Genomic DNA, 19,462 nt, shown 5'->3' with positions numbered 1-19,462 from the left:
CCTCCCTTAACTGACATGCTGACATGCAGACTACATTTCAATGGGATCAGGCTTACAATGTGGCATTTAAAAGGTAAACCATTTCTGATTTCACTTTGTTTTTATCACAAAAGAAAGTTGTGATATGCAAGAGCAGTTCAAGAGCCAAATTTTTAAGGTGATGCAGAGGAGGATGAACAAACAACTGGAGGCACTAGAGGTGTTGACCACTCTGTGCTAAAACTTTCCTAAATGTGTCAGGGCAGGGCAATTAAAAGGTAGTGGGTTTTCCTGTGTTTTGCTTTAAATGAGCATTCACTGTTACTGCAGCTTTGTTCTCAGAACAGCAGTGGAGGTTCATTTAGGTTTTTTTTAATTTGAGTACTTCCCTACTTTTCTTACTGGCTTTTGCTACCAATTCAGAAAAATAAAGGCATTGGATAATTGGGATTTACAACAAAATCAGTGCTCAAGCACCTTAATGTTTTAATATGTGATCACGATAACCAGGGGGCTGAAATTGAGTAATTTTGTAACAATTTCAGCCTTCTGAAAGAGTCTGGACACTCATCTAGCATTGATTTGAAAGTCCAAACTATATTCAAACTAGACAGACAGACAGACAGACAGATAGATAGATATCTTGTAATCACTAGAATTACTAGATCTGTATCTATACCACCTTAAAAAACCTAGTAATCCAATCACCCCATGGGTTATAATACTAGATTAATCTGTTTATTATCCTCTAATTAGACCAAGTTGAAACTAAAGGATGACAGTATTCCCAAGAAAGATTAGTATTTCATTGCACACTTGACAATCAAACATTTCTGAATTTGCACTTACCCAATACCACCTAAAGACTTAATTTTTACCACATAAGGGCTACAGACAGACACTTCCATTGGACACTTGCTGTCCATCAACATCATTATTTACATCTTGTCTTTCAGATCACAGTTTCTTAGACAGGCAGTCTCATTCAGCTCTACAGCATTTCCAGCATAAAAATCAAAATTTGCCACAAAGCAAAGCTAAATTATAATGCAAACATTATAAATCAACTTACCTTTCCAGCCATTTCCACTGTAAGAAACGGGAAAAATACACACTCTCCTGGTAAGCTTCAAAAGGTCTTTTGCTTAGGTATTCATGGACAATTCTAGCAGGAAAATAAAGAGAAAAATAAAGTCCACCTTACTCTGAAAAAGGCTGTTGAAGCGGGAGGTGCTGTCAATCTACAGACATATATTTAAACATATTGATGAAGCTGTAGGCAGAAGAACGTAGCCAGTGTGCTCTACAATGACCTGAGCCTAAATGACTCGCAAAGTGAGTACCTGTTATAGAAAAGTGTTCCTGTCAAAACATTTGTGAAGGCCAAACTACTGCTGTGCATAGGAACTAGACACTTTGACCTCTGCATTTTTGTTGTCCTCAAACCCATATAAACATCAGCTTCTCAGCAGCTATTTTATGCATGTATGACCCTGCAAATATGACCTCTGAAAGTATCTACAACGTTTCATGCATTCTTTGGAGATCAGTAAATAAACTTTTATTCAAGGATTTGAACTGAAGTACTAAATACCATATCCAAAACTTGAACAAAAAGTACCTTATCATTTCCTTAAAAGAAACACACCAAGATGGAGGTGAGGAGGGAAACAGTCATTCCAACTGTAGTCAGGTTTTACTGAACAGGGGAAAGGGAATGACCAACATGAGACGCTCCATTTGAGACATGTTTTACGAGGTGTTCTCACACAACCCTTTCAATCTTATAATCTCAGCTTGTTACAAAGCATGCTTATTTCTGTTGCCAGGGAGATGACCCAAGCAGTGACAAAACCTGTAGTCATCCTTCAGACATGATCAAGCATGCCTTGAAGAACCAGAAATATTAGAAACATAAAAGCTTTAGAAAAACATGTAACACTCATAAACATGCACCACCCCTCCAAGAAAAGCCTCCACTGATACTACTTTGTGAAATATCACTGCACGACTGCAGAACAAAACCAAGTTGTATTGTTTTGTTTTAACTATCGCAAGTGATCCTCTGATCAGCCATCTTAATGGCACCTAAGTGTTTGCCTCAGTTAAACCTGTTTTCATGAACCTTAAATGTCTAATATTGTTCAGAAACCTTTCAAGCTTCAACTTATAGCTTCATATTTTTCTGAGTACCTTCATCATGGAAGGGAGCCAGTCAAAAATAAGAATACAATAAAGAGAATTACCATTTATCTTACAGAATTCTTGGTGGCAGAAAACTGTGATTTTATGCAAAAGCAGCATTAAAGAAAAAGCTCTGCAAAAGTCAAACATCTAAATCACTTCTGAAGAAAACCTAGTCCTTCAATGAATCTGTTCCAAGTTTCTCACTTTACTCATTTTAGGGACTCAGTACCTCTGGGTATAAAAACTTCATCTTTCACTTTCCTTAGAAACATAAAAATTTCTCTTGCAATTCTCAAATTTAGCACTAGGCATTTTTAACTTACCTAGTACAGTCCATGAAAAGATCCTTAGAAGGGTTCTTTTCCAGTCTTGCTTTACATTCATTTACTGTTTCCTGAGGTATTTCTGGCAAGTGTGCTGCAGACTTAACATAATTAAAAAAAAAAAAAAAAGAAAAAAGGGAAAGCAACAATGAAAGCATGTAAATAAATCGAAAATCTCTTGTATTTTGTAAAAGTTTTGTATTCAAAGATAAATTAAAATTTTTAATACAGGAAAAGGAAATTAACAGTTTGACTAAAGAGAAAATCAAGCAAATCGTATTTGAGCAAAATTTTTTATCTATTTCCTGTTACAGAACAATGCACTGGAAGTTATTTCAATTATTTACTATTTCACTATATAGGGGAACAAACTTTGCAATAAGTCAAATTTCCTTTTCGTTCTGTAAGTCTACCACCAAAAAGCAAGTCACCTCTTTGGCTTGGCAGAATGTAAAGGAGAAAGAAACACAAACACAGGCTGGGAAACTATTTCAAACCAGACCAAAGAAATTTGGGGTGTTTTTTTGTTTTTTTTTTTTTTTTTAAAAAAGTACATGACTTATGGTAGTCCCAAAGAAATTCTCAAAAAGATATGGCAAATTTAGATTCTATCTGCTTTTAAGGCATCTTCAAAACCTTTTGTATAAGACGACCAAAGCAAGATGAGCAGAAGCAGCATCTATTTATAAAAAGCAAACATCTAATTATATACCCACAGAAAAGCTTTGTACCCACTGGATACAAAAAAAAAAAAAAAAAGACACTTGATAAATGCAAAAAATCAGCTATTAACGATTACATGGAAAACTGAAAGTAACAGAATGTGTCAGAAGAAAACAGCATTTCACTTTGTGAAAACCTGCAGAATTCTGAAACTTTATAGCAAAATAGCCAAGGCCACACAGGAGTCTAAAAGACTTCAAACTAAAATTAACTAAAAGTTAATTTAAGTTTTCTTTAGGTGTTAAATGGAGGATAAATTGTAATTGTAAAAGCAGAGAACAGTCAAGTTTTCTGCTCAAGTTGATGGAGCAGAATTGTAGAAGGCAGCACACCTCTCAGAAAGACAAAAATGAGATCAATAAAGTTTGAAAGTCAATTTACTAAATTGCAACCACTTAGATCTCCCTATTTATCTGACACTTACAAAGCACTTGACAAAATCTTTTGCAATATATTTACCCCATTAGTGAAGTACGTCTCTAAAACTTTGAGGCCACAGTCTATACGCTTTTCGTCTGAAGATACCTCATATTCTGCCTAGGGAATGGAATTGAAAATTATATTATGTTCAGAGCCACTTGACAACTTTTACATGATGAAAAGTAAATTTTATCATTAATAACACAACACTCCTAATATAAAAGGATCAGAAGGCTATATAGTGAAACATGTATGAAGAACAGTCCTAAGGAAAAAAACAAAGCATATGGAATTTATTCTTTGGAAAATATACAAAATCTAACAATTAGTCCAAATGCAATAACAGAAACTCCATCCTAGAGGTTAAACCAGATCAACTATAATGAAATAGTATTTGTGTAGTATTGTGGGACAGAATGACCCAAATGGGAAATATTAAGAGTACAATAACCAGCCTTTTCTTCACTGTACTTTTTTCCTTCATGTATCATTCTTTGCTACAGTTTTAGGTAAAACCAGGATAAAACTATTGTCTACGAGCTTGTAAATGAGATCTAAACCAAACCCTATGTCATTCTTTGAGAAAATAAAACTGAGTAGATACAAATTTTGAAAGTTTCTGACTTAGTAACATCTGGTACTGAGATGCAGAAAAAGAGAATTGTGCAACACAGTGTGTTTTGCAGATAAACAACTGGCAGCTGAACAGAGCTCCAGAAGCAGCTACATAAGGAAAGAACTCACAACCAACAAATCACCACATAGATACTACTGAAAAACTCCAAGAACTATGTACTATTAATCATTTTATGGAATAATCTAGAATCAGACATCAGAAGTTACAACATTTAAAGACAACACAAAATCTGGAGAAAGATGAATTAGAAAAGAGCAATCTCAAACAGCAACATGTATTATTAGGTTTGTTATCTGGGCCAACTCAATCAAAGCTTATTTCCTATTTCAGGATATAAATGCATGCACCTAGGAAAAAAGAATACGTGGCAGACTTCCAGAATGGAGGACTGTATCAAACAAAACAACAGTTTGGGCATATTGGAACAACAGTCATTAGAAACCTCATTGGAAATTACAAGTAATTGATCTAATCAGAAGTTACTTACCTTTATAAAGAAAATTAAACACTAAAAAAATGACAGTTCAAGAATTAAACACACACAATACTGGAAATATCAGAATCCCTGATTTTCAGTTCTGCCATTAATGACAACTGATCACTACTAAGTCATCAACATCTTTTTCTACTGAGACATTATGGTATCACCCACTTCAGCACACTACTCAAATCCATCACTGTAAAAGCAAGCCATTATTTCTGCTGTTCAATGCCACAACAACAAGCCTGATGGTAAGGAATTCTCCTGCAACTGCTAATCAACCTGAGCAAGTCAGAAAAGTTTATCAACCTGAAGTTCAGCAGGGTACTTAGCACCTTTAACACTAATTTAATACAGTTAGGCATACTGTTTCAAGTGGGTAGTGTAATTAAAAAGGAAGTTTGAGAGATGGCTTTTCCAAATAATTCTGTTACTTACAGGGAAGTTTGACCCATTCCTTTTCATATATGAATAACCCTGTTCCTAGCTAGTGAAATGACTCACTAGACTGGATAACTCCAATTCCTCACTTTAGCTTCTGTCACTTACATTCAGTTATTTCACAACTCTTCTTTCATGATGACTCCAGACTTTTAGGTCACACCTTCTTATACTCATGTAAAGGAGTCAGAAAACTTTATTAACTAAGATGCAAGGTTTTTGAGGCTATGACATTTCATTTTGGGAGTATTTTTTTTCTAAAAAATATTTTATATTTAAAGTTTCTTCAACATTTTTAAAAAGCTAAACTTGGCAAAAGCCAAGGTAAAAAGCACACAGCCTCAGCTTTTCCTTCTTGTACTGCCTTACAAAGAATACCAAAACCCCTCAATCCCCAAAAGAACAAGCTTGCTGAAGTTCAATGTTGAAGTGTACAAAAGGGAACCAGGCTAAGTCAGGAACCATTTATAAGAGGTAGTAGGTATTTTATCTCACATCCTTGATCAAGACAGGATGCTAGTTTCAGATCATGAGAGTCACCAAATAAAGGTTATCTTGTTTCAATGATTCCCAAGAATAATTCTTCACCCTGATTTTTCAAATGGAAGTTAAACAACAGATGAAAAAAAGTAAATTGTGAAACCATCCCTTACATCAGATTATCTCAGCTATGCTAGTCTTTGTTAATTCACAGAAGTGTTGCAATCGACGTAACATTATAGGTTGCCTATTTCAAAACAATTCAAAATTTTTCAGCTAGTGAAAAACAGTTACTTCTTAGAGGCATTTTTACCTGAAAATGACATCTGTAGAGTAAGGACACACCTGCCTTACAGTCATGCCTAAGATTCACTCTCTTTTGTACTGCCAAAGATTCTGCTACTCCTTATCTAGGATAAAAGGATTAAAATGTGTACAGAAGTTGTAACCACTAAGGGTACATCTACAGTTGTAAGTGCATGGCACTTATTAAGGGCTCTGGTTTATATTCACTTCAGGAATGAAAGCTCCACTGTTCTGGATTTCCATTCAATCTGTTCAGCCTCCAACTCTCACTCTACTCTCTGGAATTTGGTGATCAAACAGCTCCTGGGAGTCACAAAAAGTGAAACACACTGGGGGAATAAGCCAAATTGCACATAGACTCACTGACAAACGTAAACAATTCCACTTATTGAGCACTCAAATTCCTTTTTAGCTGATCTAGTGCCTCAGTTTTTATTCTCACAGGGGAAGGAAGATACAGTGAAATGGGAGGCACAGCAATAATCCCATGTACATTCCTTACACCTGCCTCTTCCAGAGCCATCTTGCACTCCAATACTGTAGTTTGCGATGCATGCAAACAGCAGCTCTACGCTACTTCTGTCTTCTTTGGTCATTTGTTCTCTGCATGTAAGAACAAAAATGGCTGAAATGAGAAAACTTGTTCTTTCAGCAGCAATCTCAGTTTGAGGCTGTATTTTACTGTTCTTGGATTAACTGTGAGGGACAAAGAATGAAAGCTCTGAGCTGTTATTCTTGCCTCTTAAGAGCTGTTTTGTGCCTGCCTAATCTTCTCATTACTTTCCCCCTCCCCAAGAGGGTGAGGATTTTTTGCAAAATACAGCTGTGGGCACACTTCCTTCCTCCCCTTGTTCTTCAGCATTAGATATCAAGATGTAAATATATCAAGACCTTTTCCCTTAGTCTCAAAAAAAGAAGTTTTTTCTCCTTCCATAGATGGTTCTCTAAATTTCCAACTCCATTGTATTTTTTTTAATTAGTATTACATTGTATGGTTTTTAATTTAATTACACATGCTGTGTAGCCTAGGGCTTCTATGCAAGTTACAACAGTTTTAAATCTATGTTTATAACATTTTGAACCGTGAGTATAGCAAGTAATATTCAGAATACAGGCATTCTTTCATGTTCTAGAAGCCAAGCAGCATGTCTTCCTAAAATTGCTTCTCTCTTTCCTATCATGTCCATTTCTGTAGCTCTAATCATACCAAGATGGCAGAGACAGTTTATAGTAAACACTAAACATTTTCCTTTAAGTAACAGAGACAGTTTTTTGACATCTGTCAGAAGTTACAGCTTTACAGTCAGCAAAGTGTAAATCACACTATGTTTTCAAGTACACAGCGTTAGGAAATGGAGGTGTATAGAGAAAATGAATAAAATGGTTGTGTCTTAAACCAAGTAGGCAGCTAACGCCCATGCAGGCGCTCACTCACTTCCCCCCACTAATAACCAGAAGGTCAGAAGTGAGAGATCTTGCAGCTTGAAATAAAGACAGTTTGAAAAAGCAAAGCCACAAGTACAAGCAAAGCAAACTATGAAATTCATTTATTTCTTCCCATTGGTAAGGAGATATTTGGCCAATTGTAACTTCCCCCCTTTTTCTTTCCCCCAGCTCTTATTGCTGAGTACAGCACCATATGGTATGGGATATCCCTTGGGCTCAACTGTCCTGGCTGTGTCCACTCTCAACTTCCTGTGCACCATCAGCCTCCTCACTTTTAGGGCAGCATGAGGAACAGACGCTTTGACACTGTAATCACTGTTCAGCAAGAACTAAAACATCCTTGTTATCAACATTAGGTCTAAAATCCAAAATAAAGCACAAAATTACCTACAATGAAGAAAATTATCCCAGCAAAACCAGCACAAAAATCAAACATTTATATGCAAGAATATATAAGCAACTGCCTACTGATAGCCACTGCCCATTTCTCACTGCTTACCACTGCATCCAGAAATTCAATGCATCTTTTCAAATCTGGTCTGGAATCGCAGAACTGTCTGAAAAGAAGTCTTCCTATTGGCTGTTTGTCACAAAGCTGGTTATAGTCTCTTTCTGGGAGAAAAAAAAATCTTTATTTATTTTTATTTTTGTAGTAGGATAGTAATTACTCCCATTTGAGGTCAGAAAAACATCACTAAACCAGGAAGATTTTACATTAATATATTTATCAAAGATAACATAAATATGCAATGATCCTAAAGAATAGTCAAACACTCTTCAGTTCACATCTGTGTTCTATTGACCATCCCATTTACTAAAAACACACTGAATTACATGTTTGAGGTTAATTTAGGGTGCAGAAAGCAACCATACTGTGAAACAGCAATACCAAAGAAAACAAGATAGTTTTTTTTAACCTTTGCTATTATTATCTTGTATTCCCTCTTTCCAAACAATTAAAAGGCATTAAGGAAAGGGGTAAAATATATTACCATCAATTTATAATGTGATTCTTTTTTCTAATTCAAGGGTTTGTAAATCTATTCTTTAGAAACATTTTCCTTTAACAAACGAGGAGCTGTGATATAGTTTATAATCTTCTCATAAATTTTATTTTCTCATAAGTTCTCTATCATATTAGAATTTATTTTTTTTTGCTATTTAGCATTTTAAAGCAAGACAGAATCCTTTCCATTAACAGCACCAAACTGTTACCCTTCTCTCTCAAAGGGTATTTTACAGGACACTCACCGATGGAGCACCGAATACCTTCACAGTGACTGACAGGGGGCAACTTCAGCATCTCTTTCCATTTTTTACTACGCCCACTCCGTTTGCCTAGAAGAAAATAGGAATAATGTAAGTTACTCATTAATACTGTGTCAGAGTAAAACTGAACATAACATTAATAGCATAAACTTAGGTCAGTTCTACTCATATGCGTCAGACTACTTATCATGCCTAGAAAGAAATCCATGGATACCATGGATACTACATGGATATCCAAACCAATAACAAATGTGATACTTTTATGAAGAACTTTTAAGCATTTTTTTCATGTTTCATGTAAAGTCTTTTTCAAGACAAATACTTCAAATTTTGGCTGTACATGTAAAATATCTCTGCAGAGAAAAGACAAATATCTAGGTATTTTGAAAATCACAAACAAAACCAGAACATCAAAGATGGAACAAAAAAAATTTTGAGAATTATCTGTCTACCATAGTAAAGAATGGAAGAAAATAAAGTTGAGCAACAAAATACCAAGAACAAAGTTCTTAAACACATTTTTGGACAATAAAGTTGTATATAAATATTCTCTCTTTAGGGGCAGTAATAGTAGTAAATGCAGACCCCACTAATACATGAGAGGGCATAGCTCAAATACGCAGTATTTACTCTAGACCATACATGGATACCAGGAAGAACTTAGCTGTTGTAAAATTTAAATATTTTTAACGCTTCAAATTTCACAGCACTGGTGCTGAATTAGTATTGATTTTAAAAAACAATCACAAGTATTTTTCTCAGTTTCTAAAAAAATATACCTGTGCTACATTTCCTATGTTACATTGGACTTTCAGCGCATTACCTTGGCCAATTTCGTTTACAGAAGATATGCATACTTATCAAAAAAAGCAGAAATAGACAGGAACATATACACACTTTCAGATCCAAAACATTTCTGTGGAAGAGCAATTTTGTGCTGCAGAAGATTTTAAAAGTTTTATACTAAGTGATATGATCAGATGTATTTCCACATGACAGAGCAGTTGCAAATCTGCACAGAAGTTTCACACCGTCCAAAGCAGTACTGCTAACCACAATGGGAGAAAAAGGAAGGGAGTTACCCCATGTAACCTGAATAGAAACTAAGCAGCAAAGGGTACCAAACTCTTTCAGAAATAAATCGTTAAGGTGAAAGGAACTAACATCTTCAGAACAACAAAATATGCATTTTTTAAAAGCCCCTCTTTACTCAAACATACAGCTTCTTGAACCATTTCACCAATGCAGTTTGACCAGTCACGGCTTAGAGTACCTTGGTTCATACCAAATTTTCATGATCCTTGCTAACAGGAATATTGACATCTTACTGTGCTGCTGCAACAAAACATTCTCAACTCCCATATCCCTAGAAAGGTTAAAATAAAAGGAACACAACACCTATAAACATTGGCTTGTGGACATTCTTTGAACTGAGACCTACTCTCTAAAAAAACCCAAATTTCTTCTGCACTTCATTTTCTAATAATAACTTTGCATGTCATTTGCCTTCCATAAAGTTTTAGAACACGAAATATGGAATCTACTTCCCATCCCATATTTGCAGCAGTACAAGAACTAATAATAAAGGTGTAATTATCACTATTATTAAAATAAACTGTGACTATTTTAACAAAATATTTCTGATCTTAAAAAGAAGTTGAATATATGCTTGAATAAAATCAAATCACAGAGCCTTTCTAAGAGAACTGAACACAAAGAAAATCAAGGAATATTAACATAGATAGCCTATAGACATACACTGAATAACAAGGCCTGAGTATAGATTATGTGATTATGAAAAACAATGGATAGAAGTGACAGGTTTAGTCATGTAACTGAAAAATACACTAAGCTGCAAAGTCCACTGAAGTTAAATTTCCTCTGTTCAAAACTGCCCAGAAAGATCAATTCTGCATTACACCATACAATCAGTATTGATCAAGAATGATAAACTGACCCCAAATTCATATCACAATGCTGTTTGGAAAGTGTGAAATGAACTGTAATATATATCAAGAGTATCATGTTCTGAAGCACTGTCAAAGAAAAAACTCAACCCATCCCAACCCCAAGAAAAGGAGAGATCATTAGTGCATTTTACTTCAAGTCCAACACAAAAACTGCTGTATTTTGCCCAAATACTCAGCTACTTACTTACGATGTGACCATTATGAGCTTCATTTTACAAGAAGAGAGCACATGCTAGAAGGCAACTGAATTCACCCTCTCACAGAAGTCAATAAAGACTACATATAATTTATTAATGATACACAAGGATCAAGTGCTTTGCAGTATCAACTAGATCAATGTGCTCTCATTTTTTTCTCAACTGAATGTTCTTGTATTTACAGCAAGTGCACTGTCAAAGTCTGTAGGTCCCACTAACATAAGGAGCCATTTCTGGTAAAAGTTATGGCAGGAGGCCAATGTGTTTGTCACATTATTCCCTAATTGCAAAATCCTTTTCCATTTCTGAGGCAGTTTAAAAGAAGTATCAAATCAAATTATAACAGCTGTGGTTTGAAAGTGTCTTTATATTGATTCAGAGCTTCTATTCTGAATCTCATACTAAAACACTTCAGATAAAATTCTTCCAGAAAGACCAACAGCTCACTTTCCAACAGAAGAGACAAAAAGCCATTAGGTTAAGGTGCTTTCTGGTTGATCTCTGTGGCTCAGATGAATTACTGCTTTTGCCTCTTTCAGATGGAATCATGGCTAAGAGCAATGTCCAGCTTGAAACGACTCATCTTTACAAAGAGAAGGGTGGATGCAGCAATACAGCAACACACCACTGCAAAATTTCAATTACATTTTCAGGTACACAAGAACCTTACCGTTTCCTTTCTCCCCAAATTACTTCTTAGAGTCACAATTTCAACATGTAACTCTTTTCCTTTTTTTGCTTCTTAAAAAGACAAACTAAATTCAGTTAGATCACTGCACTAGAATATGGTATGGGCAAAATATTTAGATGTTTTATTTCAACTTTGTTTTTAACCTTCAGAGAAATATTTGAAAAACTTATGTAAGGCAATGCTGTTGGCTTATTCATCAGTAAAACCACAACTAGTTGCAAAAAATGAAACTGCTGTGGGTGCAACCAATGTCAAGAAATGAGAATGTGTTTTAAGTCCTCAGATGCACTTCTCAGAGCCATAGAGATCCTCCTTACAGACCTGATCCGCAGAATGACTCTCATTTCAGTGAGCACAATATTCACTGATTATTAAGTCAGTTTTCCTTGAGACAAAAAAAATGGATTTTGTCATGCAGAATCCCACTTTATTGGCTCCTACACTAACACTGAGATTCTAGCATGGAGTTTTTTGGGGACCTCTGTGCTCCAGCTCTCCTGCCTGTGCAGGGCAAGCACCATGAATGTGAGGCTGAGCAGCACACAGCTCTGTAGCACTGGAGTGCACGATTGCTACAACTTCATTCTTGCAAAACTGATTCAACAAACCAGATTGTCAGATACCAGCTGAGAAATTCATACTAGACCACACCCAGATAAGCTCTGAAAGCCTAAGACTGCAACAAGATGACAACCTACAGCATGCCTTTAGTGTGTAAATCAAATCACTTGGTTCAACGAAAAATGAAAAACAATTGGTGCAGGAGCTCCACATCATCTACTCTAAGACACATGAAAGTATGCTGGGTACCTACACTGCCTTAAAATACGTCTTTCCCTCAGCAGAGGCAATTGCAGGCAAGTTTCCTAATAGATTTAAAACTCACATAAATTCAAATCTTCTCCTAGTTCCAGACACATTTTCCTTCAAATCACTCACAGTAAGGATTAAAACCTTTCACTAAAAAACAAATCAAAATATTCCTGTTTCATTTTGGCCTTATGCTATAGAGGCATTTATTAACACTGCCCATTGAGTAACAAATTTTTATTTTATGCCCTGATTGGACAAGATCCACCTTCAAGACACAAACAGTGTGAAATTAATACCTCAGCTCCTCAGATCAGACCATAACACTGGAATGTTCAGACTAGAAGACAAGCTCACACATACCACTTGAGGAAGGCTGTCATGCTTTCAGTTCTAGAGACAGCTCATAATGTGCTGCTGTGGGGGTTCACAATAACCTTCTCCATTCTGCAGGTCAGATGTATTTTTGGACAAAATACAAGCCTGTATCAACTCAAGACTGGCAATAGCTTAACAACTACATTAAACAGAATGGCAAGGCTTTTCTATGGAGAAAGCTTTTGTTTTTTTCCCCAGACATACGATAAATAAAATCTAGCCGGTTCTCAGTAAACTTATGAGAATCATCGGGCTGAAAATTCAGGTTTCAGCACAAGGTTAGCACGTAACTCACCAGAATTACAAAGGCCAAGGTATGCTTCTGAATGCAAACAGAAGCAAAAATGCAAGTAGTACAATAAATAAATAAAATATATCTATAGATTACAGATGGTTATGGCATTTAAGCTAATAGTCCTCACACTCCTGGATTCAACTACATGGAGTTGGGACTTCAGCAAGGTAATACTCCAGTACTTTTGCTCATCTGACTGTCAAGGCAGTAACACTGCAAGCAGTTAAAAGCTCAGCTCTCTACGTGAACATTTGTGCCGTTTGTTTATGTGCACAATCATTTATTGTTCCCACAGCTATAAGCACTCGAACAACTGGTTCTTCACATGGGCTCTCTATGCAGCTCCAGTGATCATGTGCACATGTAGGAATGCCAGTGCACACACTGCTCAGCCTCTGCTCTTCACCAGTTAGGAGCGGAATAGAAAGCTTGGATCAACTCAAGTAAATGTAACTGATCTGAACTAAAATTATTAATCTGTTCTTGCAGTTAAACATTGTAATGCCTCTGTATACATTTCGAAATGTTTATAACCAGCTAATGAACAGGGTTTATGAGGGGGAAAAAACCACCAAAACCCTGCAATTTTACAGTCAACAAACAAGGATTTTTTTAGCATGATAGTACACTAAGAGTGCAACAGATATTAAAGAAATAAAATTCCTTTAAGCTGATTGTGCAACCTCTATTGTAATTGCCACATTTGAAATAAGCAAAGCAGCAGCATGTATCAATTACTAGGCCTCTCGTGTTGTGTTTATTTAGTAAATGTAATTATTTAAGATTCCAACTTGCCCACATGCATTCTCCTTACAGTTCATTAAATAAAGGACAAAAAGGCAGGCATTGTGCATAATTCTGTACAAACACAGGAAGACATGTTTCCTGCCACAATGAGTTTACAGCAATTTAAAGCACAATGCAGTAAGAGTGCAATAGAACATAGGAGGCAAACGAGGGAAGAACTGACAACAATTGAAAGCAACTACAAAAACTCTCAGCAGTCTCACGTTAAAATTCGTATTTGCTGCTGGTGTACTTTCTGGGTAGGAGTGTGCCTTGCTTTCCCACTTGTCCTATCCCTGAAATAATTTACAAAATTAGTTCAGTTCAACAGCCAAACTACAGTGATCTGAGCAATGTCCATAGAATTATCTTCCTAGTTACAAACACACAGAAAATATAATACCTTTCTTCTATCATGAAAACTGTACTGGAATATTACCTCATACTGCAAGCAAAAGGAGGATTTCTTTTGATACAGGATTATTCCAATCGCTTTCAAGTCCAGACAGATAAAACTCACTATTTGAGTGGACTTCTTATTTTCTGTGAAGAATACATCATTGAGAAAATTATTCTGAAACAAGTATCTTGCAGGATTCACTTAAGCCAAACTGATCACATTCTAATACTGAAAGGTTCCTTCCTTCTAAACCCATCCTTGGACTGCACCTAGCAATTATCAAATCTGCAGGAGCTTACTGATCCATCTAAAACTAATTTTGGGAAGAAAACCCCAAACCCAAAACACTCAGCAACATAAGAAAAAAAAAACACCTCAAAAACCCACACACCCCAGACTGGGTCATGGATCCAGCTGGAAACTACCTCACCCATTCTGCAACCACAGGCTACAACCATACAACCAAGAGCTGGGAGAAAATTTGTTTGAGGCATGACCTTAATTTAGCCAAGATCAATCATGACACAGAGGATACTTTATGCCTAACAGCAGTCCCAATTCTCATTTCCAAACTGCAATAGCAGTATAAATGAATTTTAAAGTGGATGCAAATGGACCAGGTATGTTTGAAATGAACTCTTGGCATAGATCCTCACCTGGAGTAAACGGCCACTGACTTCAAAGGAACAATGTATCTACCCTTTGGGTGTATTTTTTGAGACGGTTACTTTAGGCAATGAAAAAAGAAACACTCCTCAGCAGTTTAAAACATACAGGGATTAAATTCTTTCCTTCCCAACATCACAGACTACGTGTGGGTTGTTGAAATGAATTTGAGGCTTACATATACTCTGAGAGTGACCGAAAGAAAACCAGAAGATACAAATATAAAGAGAAAAGTGAATATAAAATAAAAATTGGGGTGGGGGGACTATTTTTTTTGTTTGTTTTCAGTAAAACCTTGTTTGCATTTATTATTTCTCTCCATTTATGGGACAAATTCTTCAATGTCCTTCAAGTGAAACTAATTTCAAATACTTTTCTGCTGGGAAAAAATGAATGTGCTAATTTCTCTGCTCTTGTACACAACTAGAAAACATCTTGTTGCACACTACTCTTTCACACAAATCTGAGTAAAGAGAACATGGACTAGCTGCTGTGAAAGCTTGCAATCTCAGCTCATACATCACTACCACAATTACCTGGTTTTGTATCTCACCTCCTACACTTCAGCATTCACAAGATCACTTTGAGTTTGCTTTATAATCTCTTGTTTTTCTACTGAGTCACCTGTGCTTCTTCCACCATTGCGTTCACCTTAAGAGGAAGTTTTCCCTTTTTTTATCCCACATAGAGGTTTCTCTCAAAAAGTAATGTATGCACAAGAAGAAAGAGCAGGATTGACACAGTGGGCCACTTAACTCAGGGTTAAGTGGAACAGGGAATCCCAAACTCCCTGCACTGCAGGTGCACTGCAGTTTTTGTCTGAAGGCAAATCCCTCCATGGACAGGCCAGCTTTTAGCACAAGCAGGTCAACTGAAAAACTGGACAAGGAAAGAAAAACTCCCAGTACAGCTTCTGACTCCTAAATCTTTCATCCATGAAGTACCAAAGCGTACTTTGTGCCATCATATCATATTCTAGTAGTAGGTACATTCAAGAATCACATGTAATGTTATCACTAACACCCACATGCCCAAAGAACTGGCATTTGATTATTTACCAAGTGGCCTTAAAAGAAGATAAGGAATCCTGATGATTTCCCTTCTTATCATAAAGAAGGGTTGCAGTTGCTACAGAGACATTACAAGTCTTTAATGAAGAGAGACAGACTTCTATTAAAATGGTGTTTTATTAAAAGCTATGAACATCCTCTTAGAGACAAAACTTAAAGTTATGAGGCTGGGGGGAAGCTGGGGTTTCATATGACCTGAAAAATGGAATTAGGAAACTCCTATAAACAGATGCTATTCTCACGCAAATTGAATTAGAAGATTCACTCCTCTAATGAAATAAATAAACAGCAAGACTGAATGAGAAGGTCGGTAGTCTAGAAACAGACTGCAATAGCACCTTATTGTTATTGTATAGAAGAAGAAAGTAGCAAGAAAAGATTCATTTTATCTGAGTTCCTTGCTCTCTAATAACATGGATCAAATTTACTTTCTATGTATCAAATCAGATTCAAATGGTAGACATGAACCTCACTGTTTAAGATATGTTGACTCTGCGCACCTACAAACGCAAAACCCAAATGATATTCACATCCTAACAACATTCACATCCAGAAGGATCAGAGTACCTATAATTAGAGGAAAACTATGTGTACAAATCTGGGATCATGATTTTGATTAATAAATCTGGTTTATTGCTCAGGGAAGATTTGCTGTAATTTACTGGGAATTTCTGAATTCCCATTAGGCACCTGCCATACTCTTTCATCTGACGTGAACAGGTACACATCTTTTGTTGTTTCTATATTTACAAAATGAAAATGACATATCTCTAGGGTTAACAGACTTTGTAAGATGTATTCAAGGGTACAATCTTTTACTACTCTCATCTTCATCAGAGAAGAGTCTCAAGTTAGCAAGCCATAATTAACTCTCACTGATTTCTTTTGACACGTACCACAAACAAAGAATAAGAGCACAGTAGTTTACATGTTATTTTATTTGCTAGAACAACGGATATGTATATCCAGGTGAACACCTTCTCTCACCCACACTGAGAGACTACTGACATGGCTAAAGCCTAGACATGAAAATAAGTGAAGCTGTATTGTATATTACCTTTGGATTTTACTTTCTTCCACAAGATATATTTCTGCACTTTTCCATGCTATCCCATCTCTCTATACACTATAGAGAGTGATAATAAAAGCGTGGGAAGGAAAGTAGTTTGAAAGTCTGCTCTTCTGCCCAGGTTGTGAGGCCCTCTTAGCAAAGAATATATTAAAACATCTATCTCACAGACTAACTTCGCAAATTCCGTTGCCTTGCATTCTATCAGGCACATAAGAATAGAGCTGGGACAGGGATTTTATGGAATGGTCCTGATACATGGAGTAAACCAGACATTCCCAGACTAGCCAGAACATGCAACAGGCAGAAAATACTTTCATTTCAAGAAGTTTTGAAAAAGGTGACATAAGAAGTAGCCCATGCACAGGGAGTGAGACCTGAAAAGGTAAAAGACCTTCTACCAACTGATCAATGGAGTTCTAGAGTTTCAAAGCCAGAATTCACATATTTTGTGAATGCTTACACAACAGAGTACAGGCCAATTGAAGGTACAAAGAGAGTAACAGATTATTACCATTACTTTTTAAAGTTTCATGTCAGGTAGAACTGATCTTCACATCAGCTGCTCTCAGACTTTCATTTAGTTCATTAAAATATCTTGTTTGGTCAGTTCTACCACTATAATTTATTTTAAACATAGTGAAACCTTAACTAAAGAGGCAGCCTGACATTAAGCAACCACTTAAAAGCCTCTGCAGATTACCACTCCGCTCTTTGTGGTGAGGGTTTGGGCACAGTAAAGTTTTGAGCCAGACTCCACTTTCCCTTCATTTCTCAGATCACTTCAATGCAAATTCCAAATTCAGCCAGCACCACCACAGACATGTTACTGTCAGTGAAACCAGCCAAAACATGTCCTCTAGTTTGAGGTGGTCCCTTCAGCTAAGGTTGGAAGATGGCCCAAAATTCTGATCACTGCTCTGTTTTTTAAACCCCACTTCAAAGTCAAAAAGCTGATTTTCCTCTCTTGCTGCTTAAGGCAAATTTAACTGGATACACACATGGCGTAAGTGCCAAACCCATTTAGAGTTGGAGGAACTTGCAAAACATACAGAGGCAGATTCTGCTGTTGTTACTCACTTTAAACAGCTCCAGCTTAACTAATGGGACTTCTCAACACGATTAAGACAAGCAGGATCCAATCCAAAAAGAATATGCACATTTCATAGTTGAAAAATACACTCTGCACAAAGTACATTGGTAATCCAGGGAGACTTTCAAGTGGCCATTTAATGGACAGTTATATACACGAATAAGCAGTAGGACCATCTTAGTTCAGGATGTTTTTTTTAAACAGCAACCACGTGCTAAAACTAATTATCTACCCAAAACGTTTGTTAGCTGAGGGAAGAAATCCTCATCTCAAGGTGTTCTGGGGAGTCGAAGTGTAAGTGATAATCTAATGGAAAACAGCACAGTTTTGTATTAGGATAATACAAAATATTTGACTGCAAAGTCACATTCAACAGCTACGTTTTTCACAGGTAGGAATTTCAGCAACATGGAGTGCAAGGTTTTCCCAGAGAAGATTTATGTCACTTTATCGTTTATATCCATATGCATTTGTATTTATAAACAAACTGAGAACTACAGATTGACGACCTTTTTAAAACATCCGGTAAAAACACTATTAGAATCAAGGGGGAAGGAGGAAGGGGTGTTTTTTAGAAGCAAAGCCACAAGCCAGTAACTCCAAACAGATCCCGCGGGAGGAGCAGGGCAGGTGCCTCAGGGCAGAGCCCGGGACTCACTGCCCGCCCCGGGAGGGCTCCTGCCGCCACCCCGAGGGGTCCCCGCCCTGCCCGGACCCCTGCCCGGCAGCCTCTCCTCCCTCCCAGCCTCTCCTCCTCCATCACTTCCTCTCCCCCTCCTCGCGGGCCCCTTTCCCCCTCACTTCAGACCCTTTTCCTCCCCCGACATACGTCCTCAGCCCGCCCCGCCTCGAACTCCCGCTTCTCCTCCCTCTTCGCCTCGCCCCGCGGCTCTTACCCTCCCGGGCTTTCAGCAGCACCGTGTTGGCCACGATGTTCTCGATTTCCATGGTCGGGGGCTCCTTCCCCTCAGGGCAGCCGGAGCGGGGGCCGCCCCTACAGCCTCCTTCGCCCCCTCCTCCAGCCCCGCCACCGCCGCGGCGCCAAGCCTCGGCTCATCCAGCCCCGGAGGACCTCAGCACTGCGCTCGCCTCTTCCCCATCACCCGCTGCTCTCCCCGACACCGCGCTCCCCCTCCCCGAGGGCGGAGACGGAGAGCGGGCAGCGCCCGCCCGCCCCGGCCATGGCTCCTCCGCCCGCCTCAGGCAGCGCCGCCCCTGCGCTGCCGCCCCCTCACCGCTACCGGGACTGCAAGTCCCAGCAGGCAGAGCGCGGTATGCGCTGCGGACACGCGCGCGGTGTCTCGCGGGCTCGCTGGGATATGTAGTGCGTAAAACCTTCCCCGGT

At 37.7% G+C, this 19,462-nt stretch overlaps 1 protein-coding gene across 2 annotated transcripts in view; it reads right to left on the bottom strand.

Annotated features, from left to right (window-relative positions):
- Positions 1–19,246, bottom strand: part of GRK4 (G protein-coupled receptor kinase 4) — a 34,901-nt gene extending 15,655 nt beyond the window's left edge. The window contains exons 1-6 of one of the 2 annotated variants that reach the window (XM_066317419.1): positions 19,014–19,246; positions 8,675–8,761; positions 7,923–8,035; positions 3,672–3,749; positions 2,490–2,590; positions 1,052–1,144 (exon numbers count right to left, since the gene is read on the bottom strand). In XM_066317419.1, the coding sequence (XP_066173516.1) occupies positions 1,052–1,144; positions 2,490–2,590; positions 3,672–3,749; positions 7,923–8,035; positions 8,675–8,761; positions 19,014–19,065 (524 nt within the window). In that variant the 5' untranslated portion in view covers positions 19,066–19,246. The remainder of the gene's footprint in view (positions 1–1,051; positions 1,145–2,489; positions 2,591–3,671; positions 3,750–7,922; positions 8,036–8,674; positions 8,762–19,013) is intronic. The other variant, XM_066317420.1, reaches the window with a different exon arrangement.
- Between the last annotated feature and the right edge of the window lie 216 nt (positions 19,247–19,462).

Source organism: Sylvia atricapilla, chromosome 4, assembly GCF_009819655.1.
Source record: "Sylvia atricapilla isolate bSylAtr1 chromosome 4, bSylAtr1.pri, whole genome shotgun sequence".
In the NCBI taxonomy this organism is placed as follows: Eukaryota; Metazoa; Chordata; class Aves; order Passeriformes; family Sylviidae; genus Sylvia; species Sylvia atricapilla.
This window is presented reverse-complemented; position numbering and strand designations above follow the sequence as displayed.